The 13,381-nt window shown below is 40.4% G+C and overlaps 2 protein-coding genes across 4 annotated transcripts in view; one reads left to right on the top strand and one right to left on the bottom strand.

The window, feature by feature from the left end:
- NFKBID (NFKB inhibitor delta) overlaps positions 1-6,257 on the top strand; it is a 70,683-nt gene extending 64,426 nt beyond the window's left edge. For both annotated transcript variants that reach the window (XM_073570459.1, XM_073570460.1), the window contains exons 7-12: positions 22-168; positions 487-544; positions 1,993-2,144; positions 2,471-2,587; positions 2,819-2,983; positions 3,380-6,257. In XM_073570459.1, coding sequence (XP_073426560.1) covers positions 22-168; positions 487-544; positions 1,993-2,144; positions 2,471-2,587; positions 2,819-2,983; positions 3,380-3,448 — 708 coding nt within the window. In that variant the 3' untranslated portion in view covers positions 3,449-6,257. The remainder of the gene's footprint in view (positions 1-21; positions 169-486; positions 545-1,992; positions 2,145-2,470; positions 2,588-2,818; positions 2,984-3,379) is intronic.
- Positions 6,258-7,990: 1,733 nt separating this feature from the next.
- Positions 7,991-13,381, bottom strand: part of NPHS1 (NPHS1 adhesion molecule, nephrin) — a 56,531-nt gene continuing 51,140 nt past the window's right edge. For both annotated transcript variants that reach the window (XM_073570458.1, XM_073570457.1), the window contains 2 exons: positions 8,664-8,770; positions 7,991-8,584 (listed from right to left, as the gene is read on the bottom strand). In XM_073570458.1, the coding sequence (XP_073426559.1) occupies positions 8,462-8,584; positions 8,664-8,770 (230 nt within the window). In that variant the 3' untranslated portion in view covers positions 7,991-8,461. The remainder of the gene's footprint in view (positions 8,585-8,663; positions 8,771-13,381) is intronic.

Here is a 13,381-nt window from a genome sequence, read left to right as displayed (position 1 = left end):
TATATTTTCTTTCCTTCTCAGTCTCCTCTGCTGGTGGCAGTGGCAGCCAACCAGCCAGAGATTGTCTATGACCTCCTGACACTCGGTGCCGATGTCAATGCTTCCGACAGGAAAGGGCAGACCGCTCTACATGTCGCGGGGACATATGGACTGTCTGATGTCCTCAGGGTAAACTTGTTTCCTGAAATTCTCTCCTTAAGGAATCCTTGAGTCATCATCTCTTTGGTGGTATAGTCTCTTTTCCACTCGTTGCACCCCTATATCCCTGCATATTTGGTGGTCAGGACTCTAGAAAAGATTGGTGACAACCATGACAACCATCAAAATTATGCATTGGCTACCAAATTGGTTATCGCCAAACTTTCCTGAAATCAGATATTGGTAATATCACAATAGGTGACACAAGGGCTTATGTTAATTTATATGCTATGTACACTCTCGTCCCATTAGCTACCATGTAATGACCCTCAATATCTTCCTTCCCAGATGTTCCTACCTCTTCAGCAACAAAGGAACATTGATGTGGAGGCCAGAAATTATGATGGTGAGAGCTACTTGTGCCTTCTTGGGTTTATATGGGTCTTATACAGAAAAAACAGGAGTATATAATAGTTACATAGTTACATAATGGGGGTGGAAAAGATACACGAGTGATGGAAGAGGATAAAGGGAATGTGAGATGGGTACATCCATAATGTGTGTCCCAGTCGGCACTAAGAGCACATTTTTTCTTCCCGATCCCAAGTGCCAATCAACATTCGAAACAAGGATTTTTCCACGTGTTCATAACTATTTGTTATATTTTCCTAATAAAACATCTAAGCCTTGACACCATCAACTGTGACCAGCTCCTGAGCTCGACTGTCATACAGTCACCGCTTACTGTGAAGAAGCAGTTCCTGAAGTCATATAGTCAGCAGGTTTATATAGTCTCCACTTTTACAGTAAAGATCCAGCTCCAGAGGTTGGATGTTCATATAGTCACCATTCTTACAGTGAATTACCAGATACTGAGGTTGAGTCATTATATTGTCACCACTTTTACAGTAAAGAACCAGCTTCTGAGATTGGATGTTCATATAGTCAGTGCTCTTACAGAAAATAACCAGCTTCCTATGCCAACTATTCATATAGTCATTCTTACAGTAGTGAACCAGGTTCTGAAGTCGGCTGATCATGTTGTCACCACATTTACAGTAAAGAACCAGCTCCAGAGGTCAGCAATTCATATAGTCACCATTCTTACAGTAAATAACCAGACCCTAAGGTCAAGTCAATATATTGTCATCACTTTTACAGTAAACAACCAGTTCCAGATTTTGCCTATTCATAAAGTCACTGCTCTTACAGTAAATAACCAGCTTCCTAGGTCAACTGTTCATATAGTCAGTGCTCTTACGGTAATGAACCAGCTTGTGAAGTCGCTGATCATGTCGTCAGCACTCTTACAGTAGATAACTGTCACCAACTCACATAGTACCTGCTCTTATAGTAAATGACCAGATACTGATATCAGGTGTTCATATAGCACTGCTCATACTATAAAGCAGCTCCATAGATCAAGTGTTCATACAGTATTTACTCTTACAGTAAAGAACCAGCTCCTGGGGTCAGGTTTTCATACAGTTCACACTCTTACATTAAAGAATCAGATCCTGTGGTTGGCTGTTCATTTATTCACCACTCTTACTGTAAAAATACAGCTCATGAGGTCAGCTGTTAGTATAGTCAGTGCTGTTACTGTAAAGAACCAGCTCATGAGGATGGCTGGTTCACAGATTTCAAGCTTTTATGGTAAAGAAACTTTGCCTCTTAAGAAGATTGAACCATCGAACACTATTACTCTCGTATCTTGGACCTTTGAACACAATGTTTCTCCTCTTGAAAACACTTTCAGACAGGATTCGTTCCCCCCCCCATAATTGTAACCTTTTTATTTTCTTGGACTGTTGGGTTTTTTATTGCATGATGTGATTTTTCTTTGTCCTCCAGGTCTGACCCCTCTCCACTGTGCTGTGATCTCACAGAACAATGCGTTCAAAAGTAGAAAGAGCCAGAATACCCCGACTGCTCAGCAGCAAGAGCGGGAGACCTCCGCGTGCATCAAACTATTGCTCCAAATGGGCGCCAGCTGCACCAGTCAGGTATAGAAAACTTACCAGATACTCAACTTTTCAGAAAGCAGCAACTTTTTAATACATTTTTTTAAGGATCCAACTGTCATGGCACCTCATTGCCTCCAACCAATATGTCAGAGGGGTGCTGGCGACAGAGAGTTCTGTAAGGAGTTATCTCTGAAACCAATCCCTATAACGATTTGCTGGCTACCTTGCCAGTTTTTTTTTTTGGAAAATTTTGTAAAAACATTTGGACAACTTTATTAGTTGGTAATCTACAGGAATGATTGTGGAATATCTTGTCCATTGAAGCAAAATCAACGAAAATTACATAAAAATTTATATTAAAACAGGAAATCAAGAGTAATAAGACGGTGCTCCACCTGGCAGTGCAAGACGGGAATGTGCCTCTGGTGAAGTTTTTCCTTGAGCTGTCTCATGCCAATCTCCCTGGACTCATCAACATGAAGGTAAGCCAACAAACCCAAAACTAGAGCCCCATCCCTTGATCTTAGCCCTCAAGAACATATGACCCATTGAGGACCTTCATGATGTGGTTTACCATTGGTCACCAAGATGAAGGAGAGACCATAGTCATTGCACCATGGCTACTTCTAGCTTTGGTCTCTAGAACAAGTGACTTCATCCTAACCATACAATGTCTACTTGTCTTTAAGGTTCTGACCTCCTCTTTCTTACAGGCCCATGGAAACACAGCTTTGCACATGGCTGCCGCCTTACAGCCTAATCGCTCTACCGAGTATCTAATCCAGCTTTTGCTCTTCTATGGAGGAGACCCAAGCATTCGCAACCTAGAGAATGATCAGCCGGCCCACTTGGTGCCTCCTGGAGAATTTTCTGAGCAAGTACGTAACCATGAAATATCCCCTTGTTGTTAGTTTGTACAATGTAGATCCAATTTTCAAAAAAGGAATGGAATAAAACGAGGTGGAATAGAGGGTAGGGGGGAGAGGAGGGGGTTGCAGCTGAAGTTACAAAATCAGTTTTTCTGTGAAAAAACATGAGGAGGACAGAAGATGCTGAGCAAAATCAGAGAATATCTGATTGCCTGAATTTTGTATATTTTCATCAGTACTTTAGAGGTCCCTTTTTCAGGACCATCACAAAATAAACCGGAGCGATGGGGAGCTCTTGCTCGTAGAATTCTAATTTTTGGTATAAAGTGTATAATGGTAAAATGTCATTGTCCTCCATCAATTAATATGAATCTAATCTCCAATCTGCTCTATATTTCTGCTTAGATAAAAATGCTCCTAAAAAGAAGACGTGTGATGTCATCAAACCGCAGCCAATCAGCAAATTCCTTATAGGAGACAATAAATCAGGTGACTATAATAGTCACAAAGTCGAGAATCTTCCACTGATGAAGAGACAACATGACACATAACCCCAAAAATAGAAGATCATCCCAAAGACAAACAATTACTAATCAATATTTAGGAGATTATTTCAAGCTGCATAAGGGATAACAACACGTTATTGTCACTGTGTGAATAAGGTTATCGCATATTATAGTTTCTGAGAAACTCAGTCGTACTGATAACCAAAGTGTAACAATTACCATATACAACAGGCGAGAAGAAGAGATAAGAAACAATCATGCTCTATAGGAAACCCCAGGAAATATGATGTATCGTAATATTATAGATTACGAATACTATAAAATTGCCCCTAGTATACACGAATACAACAATTATAATACTGCCCCTATGTACAAGAATATAACTACTATAAAACTGCCCCAGTGTACAAGAATATACTATAATACAGCCAGCCAAGTGCAAGAATATAACTACTATAATACTGCTCCTATATAGAATATAACTACTATAATACTGCCCCCTATACACAAGAATTTAGCTACAATAATACGGCCCCCAATATACAACAAAATAACTACCATAATACTGCCCCTATGTACAAGAATATAACTACTATAATACTGCCCCTATGTTCAAGAATATAACTACTATATTACTTCCCCTATGTACAAGAATATAACTACTATAATACTGCTCCTATGTACAAGAATATAACTACTATAATACTGCTCCTATGTACAAGACTATAACTACAATAATACTATCCCCTATACACAAGAATTAAGCTACAATAATACTGGCCCAATATACAAGAATATAACTACTATAATACTGCCCATTTGTACAAGAATATACCTACCATAATACTGATCCTATGTACAAGAATATAACTACTATAATACTGCCCCCTATGTACAATAATATAATTACTATAATACTGTTCCCTATGTACAAGAATATAACTACTATAATACTGCTCCTATGTACAAGAATATAACTGCTATAATACTGTTCCCTATGTACAAGAATATACCTACCATAATACTGTTCCTATGTACAAGAATATAACTATTATAATACTGCCCCTTATGTACAAGAATATAACTACTATAATACTGTTCCCTATATACAAGAATATAACTACTATAGTACTGCTCCCTATGTACAAGAATATAACTACTACAATACTGGAGGAAAGTGGGAGGTGCGTCTTATGGTCGCAATATACTCACTTGCGACCATGGCTGGTGGCTGGTGCGGGTGCCGCAGGGCTCTGTGGTGTGGTGGTGGCGGACTGTGCTCCGGTGCAGGGGCACTGGCACTCTGTGCTCCATGGGGGGGCTCCACCGGCATTTCCTCAAAGCCCGGAGGCCCCCGCACATCCATTGCTGGCCGTCGGTCCGGGGACAGCACATGCTCAGGTTCAGATTTGAATCTCGTCTCCCGAGATCTCGGGATGAGATCTGAACCTGAGCATGTGCCGTCTCCAGACCGGCGGCCATCTTCCCGGCGTCCATGTTCCCGGAGGCCACCGCAACATGGCAGCAGCCAGCAGCGGATGTGCGGGGGCCTCTGGGCTTTGAGGAAATGCCGGCGGAGCAGCTGCTCCTGCATCGGAGCCGCCGCCCCTGAACCGGAGCACAGCCCGCTGCCACCACCACACCGCAGAGCCCAGCTGCCCCAGCACAGCCCACCTGCCCCAGCACAGTGCCCTAGCACAGAGCCGCCGCCACCGCACCAGCCTGCACCACTGAATGACCCTTGTGACCACTCCTCCACCTGTTCTGGATCCCTTCCCTGTTACACTGAATTCGGACTGTAAGACGGACCCCCATTTGACACATTATTTTTTTCCCTATTTTCCTTCTGAAAATTTGGGGTGCGTCTTATGGTCCGTTGCGTCTTATAGTCCGAAAAATAAAACTGCCCCCTGTGTAAGAGAGCATAACTACTATAATACTGCTCTTTATGTACAAAAATATAACTACTATAATACCGCCCCCTAAGTACAAGAATATAGTAAGAATATAAGTACTATAATACTGCCCCCTATGTGTAAGTTATATTTCTACCAATCGAGGATTTCTTTGTCTCTTCTCGTACGTTGATGATGGTCTTTAACATATATTTACATGTGTATATACAATTTCTGTGAAATGATTTACGGACCATATTGGTCTAGGGTAATTGATACCAGCAGACTTACCTGTCTTCTCGCTTTGCAATCTTGCCTTTCTAAGCTGAATATATGTATATTCCTATTTGTTTCTCGAGCTCTTCTATTCTTCGGAATAACACAGATTTACTGTATGTTATCATTATTGTATAATCGGGATATTCTGAATACACAGTACAGTTCTGTACGGACACCAGGCGATCTGTGCTGCATCCCAGGGTCTCCATGTACCAGCGTGCAGCCTCTGTGACCCGCTCTGCCATGTGCATGTGATATTAGACATCGGCATATTACATACTGTGCACATCCCCTAATGAGCTGCGCCACATTGTAGCCCATACTGCTGCTAGTGCAATGGTTTTGCATAGACCTCATTATATGCAGTAGGACGATCTAAAGCTAAAGACCCGTCACTCCTCAATATTATTACCGAAGGGCAAGATTTTATTTTTGTTATCATTATTTAACTGATATTTAAGTTTCTCTCATTTTTTTAACACTTAATTTATTCTGTCAAATCTGTGTAATTTATCATTGAGTTTACAGAAAAATCTCAGGTGCGGTTCATGCTAATTTAATATGAAACTGAGCTGGAAGAAATAAAAAAAAATTAAAATCTCAGCGCAAAAGAAAGTGTTTGTTTTAGTCTGAGAAGTTATTTTCATTTTATTTTAAACAATTTAACTTTTTTTTTATCATTTTTTTGGTAATATATTTTTGGATATTATTTATTTTGTGATATTTTGATTTTCTTAGTTATTTTATGTATTACTAGCTGAAGAGAACGGCGTTGCCTGGGCATAGTAACCAACTGTGGTTAGTTATAACAAATTATAATGATTATATTGCACATAAAAACTGTGCATCTAATCCTATCCTGTGTGATACTGACTGCTGAGCCGTGTATCTAATCCTCCTGTGTGATACTGACTGCTGAGCCGTGTATCTAATCCTATCCTGTGTGATACTGTCTGCTGAGCCATGTATCTAATACTATTCTGTGTGATACTGACTGCTGAGCCGTTTATCTAATCCTATCCTGTGTGATAATGTCTGCTGAGCCGTTTATCTAATCCTATCCTGTGTGATACTGACTGCTGAGCTGTGTATCTAATCCTATCCTGTGTGATACTGACTGCTGAGCTGTGTATCTAATCCTATCCTGTGTGATACTGACTGGTGAGCCGTGTATCTAATCCTATCCTGTGTGATACTGGGCTCCCCCTGCAGTCTGTGTCAGAGGGTGGTCTGTGTTGGCACGGTAATAAATTGTGTTATTTCCGGCTTTAGAGAAGGACGATGACACCATAGAAATGATAAGAATAATAGGCCTCAGTTACCACAACTGTCTACAAAGAAAACTGTTGCTGATAGCAACCAATCACAATTCATTTTTAATCTTTTAAACAGCTCTGGGACAGCGTGGCGAGTTTTGAGTGGCGACTTTTGTGTTTCGACTTTTATGTGGCGAGGTTGGTGTATGTGTGGTGAAATGTGTGCTGAGGGTGGTATATGTGTTGAAGCACGTGGTAGTGTGTGGCGCATATTGTATGTGTTCATATCCCTGCGTGTGGTGAGTATCCCATGTCAGGGCCCCACCTTAGCAACTGTATGGTATATACTCTTTGGCGCCATCTCTCTCATTCTTTAAGTCCCCCTTGTTCACATCAGGCAGCTGTCAATATGTCTCCAACACTTTTCCTTTCACTTTTTCCCCATTATGTAGATAGGTGCAAAATTGTTTGGTGAATTGGAACGTGCGGGGTTAAAATTTCGCCTCACAACATAGCCTATGACGCTCTCGGGGTCCAGACATGTGACTGTGCCAAATTTTGTGGCTGTAGCTACGACGGTGTAGATGCCAATCCCGGACATACACACACATTGAGCTTTATATATTAGATTTAGAGATTATGAGTTTACTGATATAAACCTGTTTTTTCAATTTGTATCCACGGCTGGTGGTTGTAGCACACAGACAAGATCTGCGCGCCAGGGATTGTGCCACGGACTGTGCCAGTGCGAATTCTCCAGTAGCTAAAGCAGACGGCCCTACAGTACAAGTATGAAGGATCGATCGTCCTTCTTTTCCTTGCACCATTCTCGTTGTGCCCAGTATAAACCCCTCCTAGAGATAAGCAAATTGAATTTGCCTCAAATTTTGCAAAAAAAATTGATGCTCCAGACTCCAATTTTTTAACTCTATCCCATCCACTTTGAAAGACAAAGCACAAGAAAGAAAAAAGGGATCATGTTAGATGTCATACTTTGCACAATGAAGTGATGTGCAGTTAAATCCTTGCGTTTTTGGCTAGAAACAAAAATTTTTGCAAAACAAAGTTGCAGTATAAATGTTGCACCGCTCGTCTTCTACATCCTCTACACATCACCGTACATGGCAAACTTTAAAATGCGTTACTTATCAAGCTCCATTCGCCGTAGTAACAGACTTTTGTTACCAGTGATGGTTATTCATCCAAATCCACAACCATCACAAAAATGATTTTTCTTTCATGTTGCAGAATATTTTTTTTTTTTATAAACAAAGGTTATCAAAATTATTCAACCCGCCCCCCATAGGAAAAAAAGGGTCAATCCATATTTCTTAAGTGATACTGTACAATTACAATCTGATATTTTGCAACATTTTATTTCTGTATATTATCCCATCTTCGGTTGTACAAGAGGCCTGATCATCAATTCGTACAAATGGGACTTAAATTTTTTTATGGACTTCAGAAAAAAAAACTCAATCTTCTCCTGCATGGATATTAGAGGGCAAATATTTAAATTGGGATTATTGAGTATCACAAACACATTCTATTTCACACTAAGTGTCCCTGTCCCCCGTATGGCGTCTCGTAAGTTGCAGATGGTGAATAGTCTGGTTCGTCGTATACCCAGCCTCCTGGTCCGTGGTATCCATCCCATGACTGCTCTCCTCTCTCCTGCAAAACACAAAAAGGTCACTTGTAAATGACTACCAAGAAGAGATACAATAATAAGTATAAAGATCATGTAACTGACTGTGGCTCCACGCTGCCATTGTGTACTGTGGGATGGTGGGTATTCTCCTCGAACCTCCTCATAATCATGGTGATGAGAAGCTCCGTACCAGTCTTCATACGCTCCATCTACAAAAGGAAGGGGGTTTCACTTTTTAAATTAATTAACACGTTGTGATTGTGACAAAACCAGACATAAAAAGACCCCTATGTACAAGAATATAATTACTATTATACCACCCCCTAAGTACAAGAATATAACTACTATAATACTGCCTCCTCTGTACAAGAATATAACTACTATAATACTGCTCCTATGTACAAGAATATAACTACTGTAATACTGCTCCTATATACAAGAATATAACTACTATAATACTGCCCCCTATGTACAAGAATATAATTACTATTATACCGCCCCCTAAGTACAAGAATATAACTACTATAATACTGCCTCCTCTGTACAAGAATATAACTACTATAATACTGCTCCTATGTACAAGAATATAACTACTATAATACTGCCCCCTATGTACAAGAATATAATTACTATTATACCGCCCCCTAAGTACAAGAATATAACTACTATAATACTGCCTCCTCTGTACAAGAATATAACTACTATAATACTACTCCTATGTACAAGAATATAACTACTGTAATACTGCTCCTATGTACAAGAATATAAATACTATAATACTGCCCCCTATGTACAAGAATATAACTAATACTGCTCCTATGTATAAGAATATAACTACTATAATACTGCACCCTATGTACAAGAATATAACTACTATAATACTGCCCCTATGTATAAGAATATGACTACTATAATACTGCCCCTATGTACAAGAATATAACTACTATAATACTGCTCCTATGTATAAGAATATGACTACTATAATACTGCCCCTATGTACAAGAATATAACTACTATAATACTGCTCCGATGTACAAGAATATAACTATTATAATACTGCTCCGATGTACAAGAATATAACTACTATAATACTGCTCCGATGTACAAGAATATAACTACTATAATACTGCTCCGATGTACAAGAATATAACTACTTTAATACTGCTCCTATTGTGATAAAACACTCCGGGATCTCCTTTGCTGGGGTCAAAGGTCACGTGCGTTCAGTATGAAACTCAGGCGCAGAGCTGGATTCGGGTATAACTGACACTGGGTCAGGTTTATTCAAGGTGAAAGCAATGCAAAAGGAAATAAAACATAAAACAAATCCTTGCCTGTCCGGCACTAACTAAACAAAGTACAACCTAACTACCAACTGGCGGGCTTCTCCCGTCCAGCCAAAACCACAGTTGCAGTGGGCACTGCTTCCACTCACGTGTGTGTCTCTCACACAGACAGGCTCTTTGTGTTCCCAGGCTGAGACACTCACACAACCACCTTGCATCCTTTTATATCCACCTCCCATTATCCATTAGTAAGCAGGTGCGATACTGACCAGACTAGGCCACATAGGAAAGGAATCTGGGCGAGATATACCTGCCCTCATCCACTATTCCCACATGATTCTCACACTATGTATAAGAATATGACTACTACAATACTGCCCCTATGTACAAGAATATAACTACTATAATACTGCCCCTATGTTCAAGAATATAACTACTATAATACTGCTCCTATGTACAAGAATATAACTACTATAATACTGCTCCTATGTACAAGAATATAGTTACTATAATACTGCCCCTATGTTCAAGAATATAACTACTATAAGGCTGGTGTCACACACAACGTAGAAAAATACAGACCGTATTGTAAGGCCGTAATACACATAAATGGTCCCTAAATAGTGATCCGTATGTCATCCGTTGTCAGGGTGTAGCCACGTATTTTTCTCATGTAAGTATCCGTATGTAATCCGTATGTGATCCGTATAGCGTTTTTTTCTCGCAGGCTTGCAAAATGGACATATAATGGAGCCTTATGACAGGTTTTCAAACACAAACGAAAGAATAGATATAGACACATGGAATGTATGTATATATATATATATATACACACAGTTGTGGCCAAAAGTATTGACACCCCTGCAATTCTGTCAGATAATACTCAGTTTCTTCCTGAAAATGATTGCAAACACAAATTCTTTGGTATTATTATCTTCATTTAATTTGTCTTAAATGAAAAAACAAAAAGAATTGTCCTAAAGCCAAAATGGATATAATTCCACACCAAACATAAAAAAGAGGGTGGACAAAAGTATTGGCACTGTTCGAAAAATCATGTGATGCTTCTCTAATTTGTGTAATTAACAGCATCTGTAACTTACCTGTGGCACCTAACAGGTGTTGGCAATAACTAAATCACACTTGCAGAAAATTAACATGGATTAAAGGTGACTCAATCTCTGTCCTGTGTCCTTGTGTGTACCACATTGAGCATGGAGAAAAGAAAGAAGACCAAAGAACTGTCTGAGGACATGAGAAACCAAATTGTGAGGGAGCATGAGCAATCTCAAGGCTACAAGTCCATCTCCAAAGACCAGAATGTTCCTGTGTCTACCGTGCGCAGTGTGATCAAGAAGTCTAAAGCCCATGGCACTGTGGCTAACCACCCTAGATGTGGACGGAAAAGAAAAATTGACATTTCAACGCAAGATTGTGCGGATGTTGGATAAAGAACCTCGACTAACAACCAAACAAGTTCAAGCTGCCCTGCAGTCCGAGGGTACAACAGTGTCAACCCGTGCTATCCATCGGCGTCTGAATGAAAAGGGACTGTATGGTAGGAGACCCAGGAAGACCCCACTTCTTACCCCGAGACATAAAAAAGCCAGGCTGGAGTTTGCCAAAACTTACCTGAAAAAGCCTAAAACGTTTTGGAAGAATGTTCTCTGGTCAGATAAGACAAAAGTAGAGCTTTTTGGGCAAAGGCATCAACATATAGTTTACTGGAGAAAAAAAGAGGCATTCAAAGAAAAGAACAATGTCCCTACAGTCAAACATGGCAGAGGTTCCCTGATGTTTTGGGGTTGCTTTGCTGCCTCTGGCACTGGACTGCTTGACCGTGTGCATGGCTTAATGAAGTCAGAAGACTACCAACAAATTTTGAAGCATAATGTAGGGCCCAGTGTGAGAAAGCTGGGTCTCCCTCAGAGGTCATGGGTCTTCCAGCAGGACAATGACCCAAAACACACTTCAAAAAGCACTAGAAAATGGTTTGCGAGAAAGCACTGGAGACTTCTAAGGTGGCCAGCAATGAGTCCAGACCTGAATCCCATAGAACACCTGTGGAGAAATCTAAAAACAGCAGTTTGGAGAAGGCACCCTTCTAATATCAGGGACCTGGAGCAGTTTGCCAAAGAAGAATGGTCTAAAATTCCAGCAGAGCATTGTAAGAAACTCATTGATGGTTACCGGAAGCGGTTGGTCGCAGTTATTTTGGCTAAACGTTGTGCAACCAAGTATTAGGCTGAGGGTGCCAATACTTTTGTCTGGCCCATTTTTGGAGTTTTGTGTGAAATGATCAATGTTTTGCTTTTTGCTTCATTCTCTTTTGTGTTTTTTCATTTAAGAAAAATTAAATGAAGATAGTAATACCAAAGAATTTGTGCTTGCAATCATTTTCAGGAAGAAACTGAGTATTATCTGACAGAATTGTAGGGGTGTCAATACTTTTGGCCTCAACTGTATATACATTATAGAGACACACACACACACATATATATATATATATATATATATATACAGTGGGGCAAAAAAGTATTTAGTCAGTCAGCAATAGTGCAAGTTCCACCACTTAAAAAGATGAGAGGCGTCTGTAATTTACGTCATAGGTAGACCTCAACTATGGGAGACAAACTGAGAAAAAAAAATCCAGAAAATCATATTGTCTGTTTTTTTTTCATTTTATTTGCATATTATGGTGGAAAATAAGTATTTGGTCAGAAACAAAATTTCATCTCAATACTTTGTGATATATCCTTTGTTGGCAATGACAGAGGTCAAACGTTTTCTGTAAGTCTTCACAAGGTTGCCACACACTGTTGTTGGTATGTTGGCCCATTCCTCCATGCAGATCTCCTCTAGAGCAGTGATGTTTTTGGCTTTTCGCTTGGCAACACGGACTTTCAACTCCCTCCAAAGGTTTTCTATAGGGTTGAGATCTGGAGACTGGCTAGGCCACTCCAGGACCTTGAAATGCTTCTTACGAAGCCACTCCTTCGTTGCCCTGGCGGTGTGCTTTGGATCATTGTCATGTTGAAAGACCCAGCCACGTTTCATCATCAATGCCCTTGCTGATGGAAGGAGGTTTGCACTCAAAATCTCACGATACATGGCCCCATTCATTCTTTCATGTACCCGGATCAGTCGTCTTGGCCCCTTTGCAGAGAAACAGCCCCAAAGCATGACGTTTCCACCACCATGCTTTACAGTAGGTATGGTGTTTGATGGATGCAACTCAGTATTCTTTTTCCTCCAAACACGACAAGTTGTGTTTCTACCAATCAGTTCCAGTTTGGTTTCATCAGACCATAGGACATTCTCCCAAAACGCCTCTGGATCATCCAAATGCTCTCTAGCAAACTTCAGACGGGCCCGGACATGTACAGGCTTAAGCAGTGGGACACGTCTGGCACTGCAGGATCTGAGTCCATGGTGGCGTAGTGTGTTACTTATGGTAGGCCTTGTTACATTGGTCCCAGCTCTCTGCAGTTCATTCACTAGGTCCCCCCGCGTGGTTCTGGGATTTTTGGTCAC

This window comes from Dendrobates tinctorius, unplaced genomic scaffold (assembly GCF_039654945.1).
Source record: "Dendrobates tinctorius isolate UK_male_01 unplaced genomic scaffold, ASM3965494v1 ptg000028l, whole genome shotgun sequence".
Lineage (NCBI taxonomy): Eukaryota > Metazoa > Chordata > Amphibia > Anura > Dendrobatidae > Dendrobates > Dendrobates tinctorius.
This window is presented reverse-complemented; position numbering and strand designations above follow the sequence as displayed.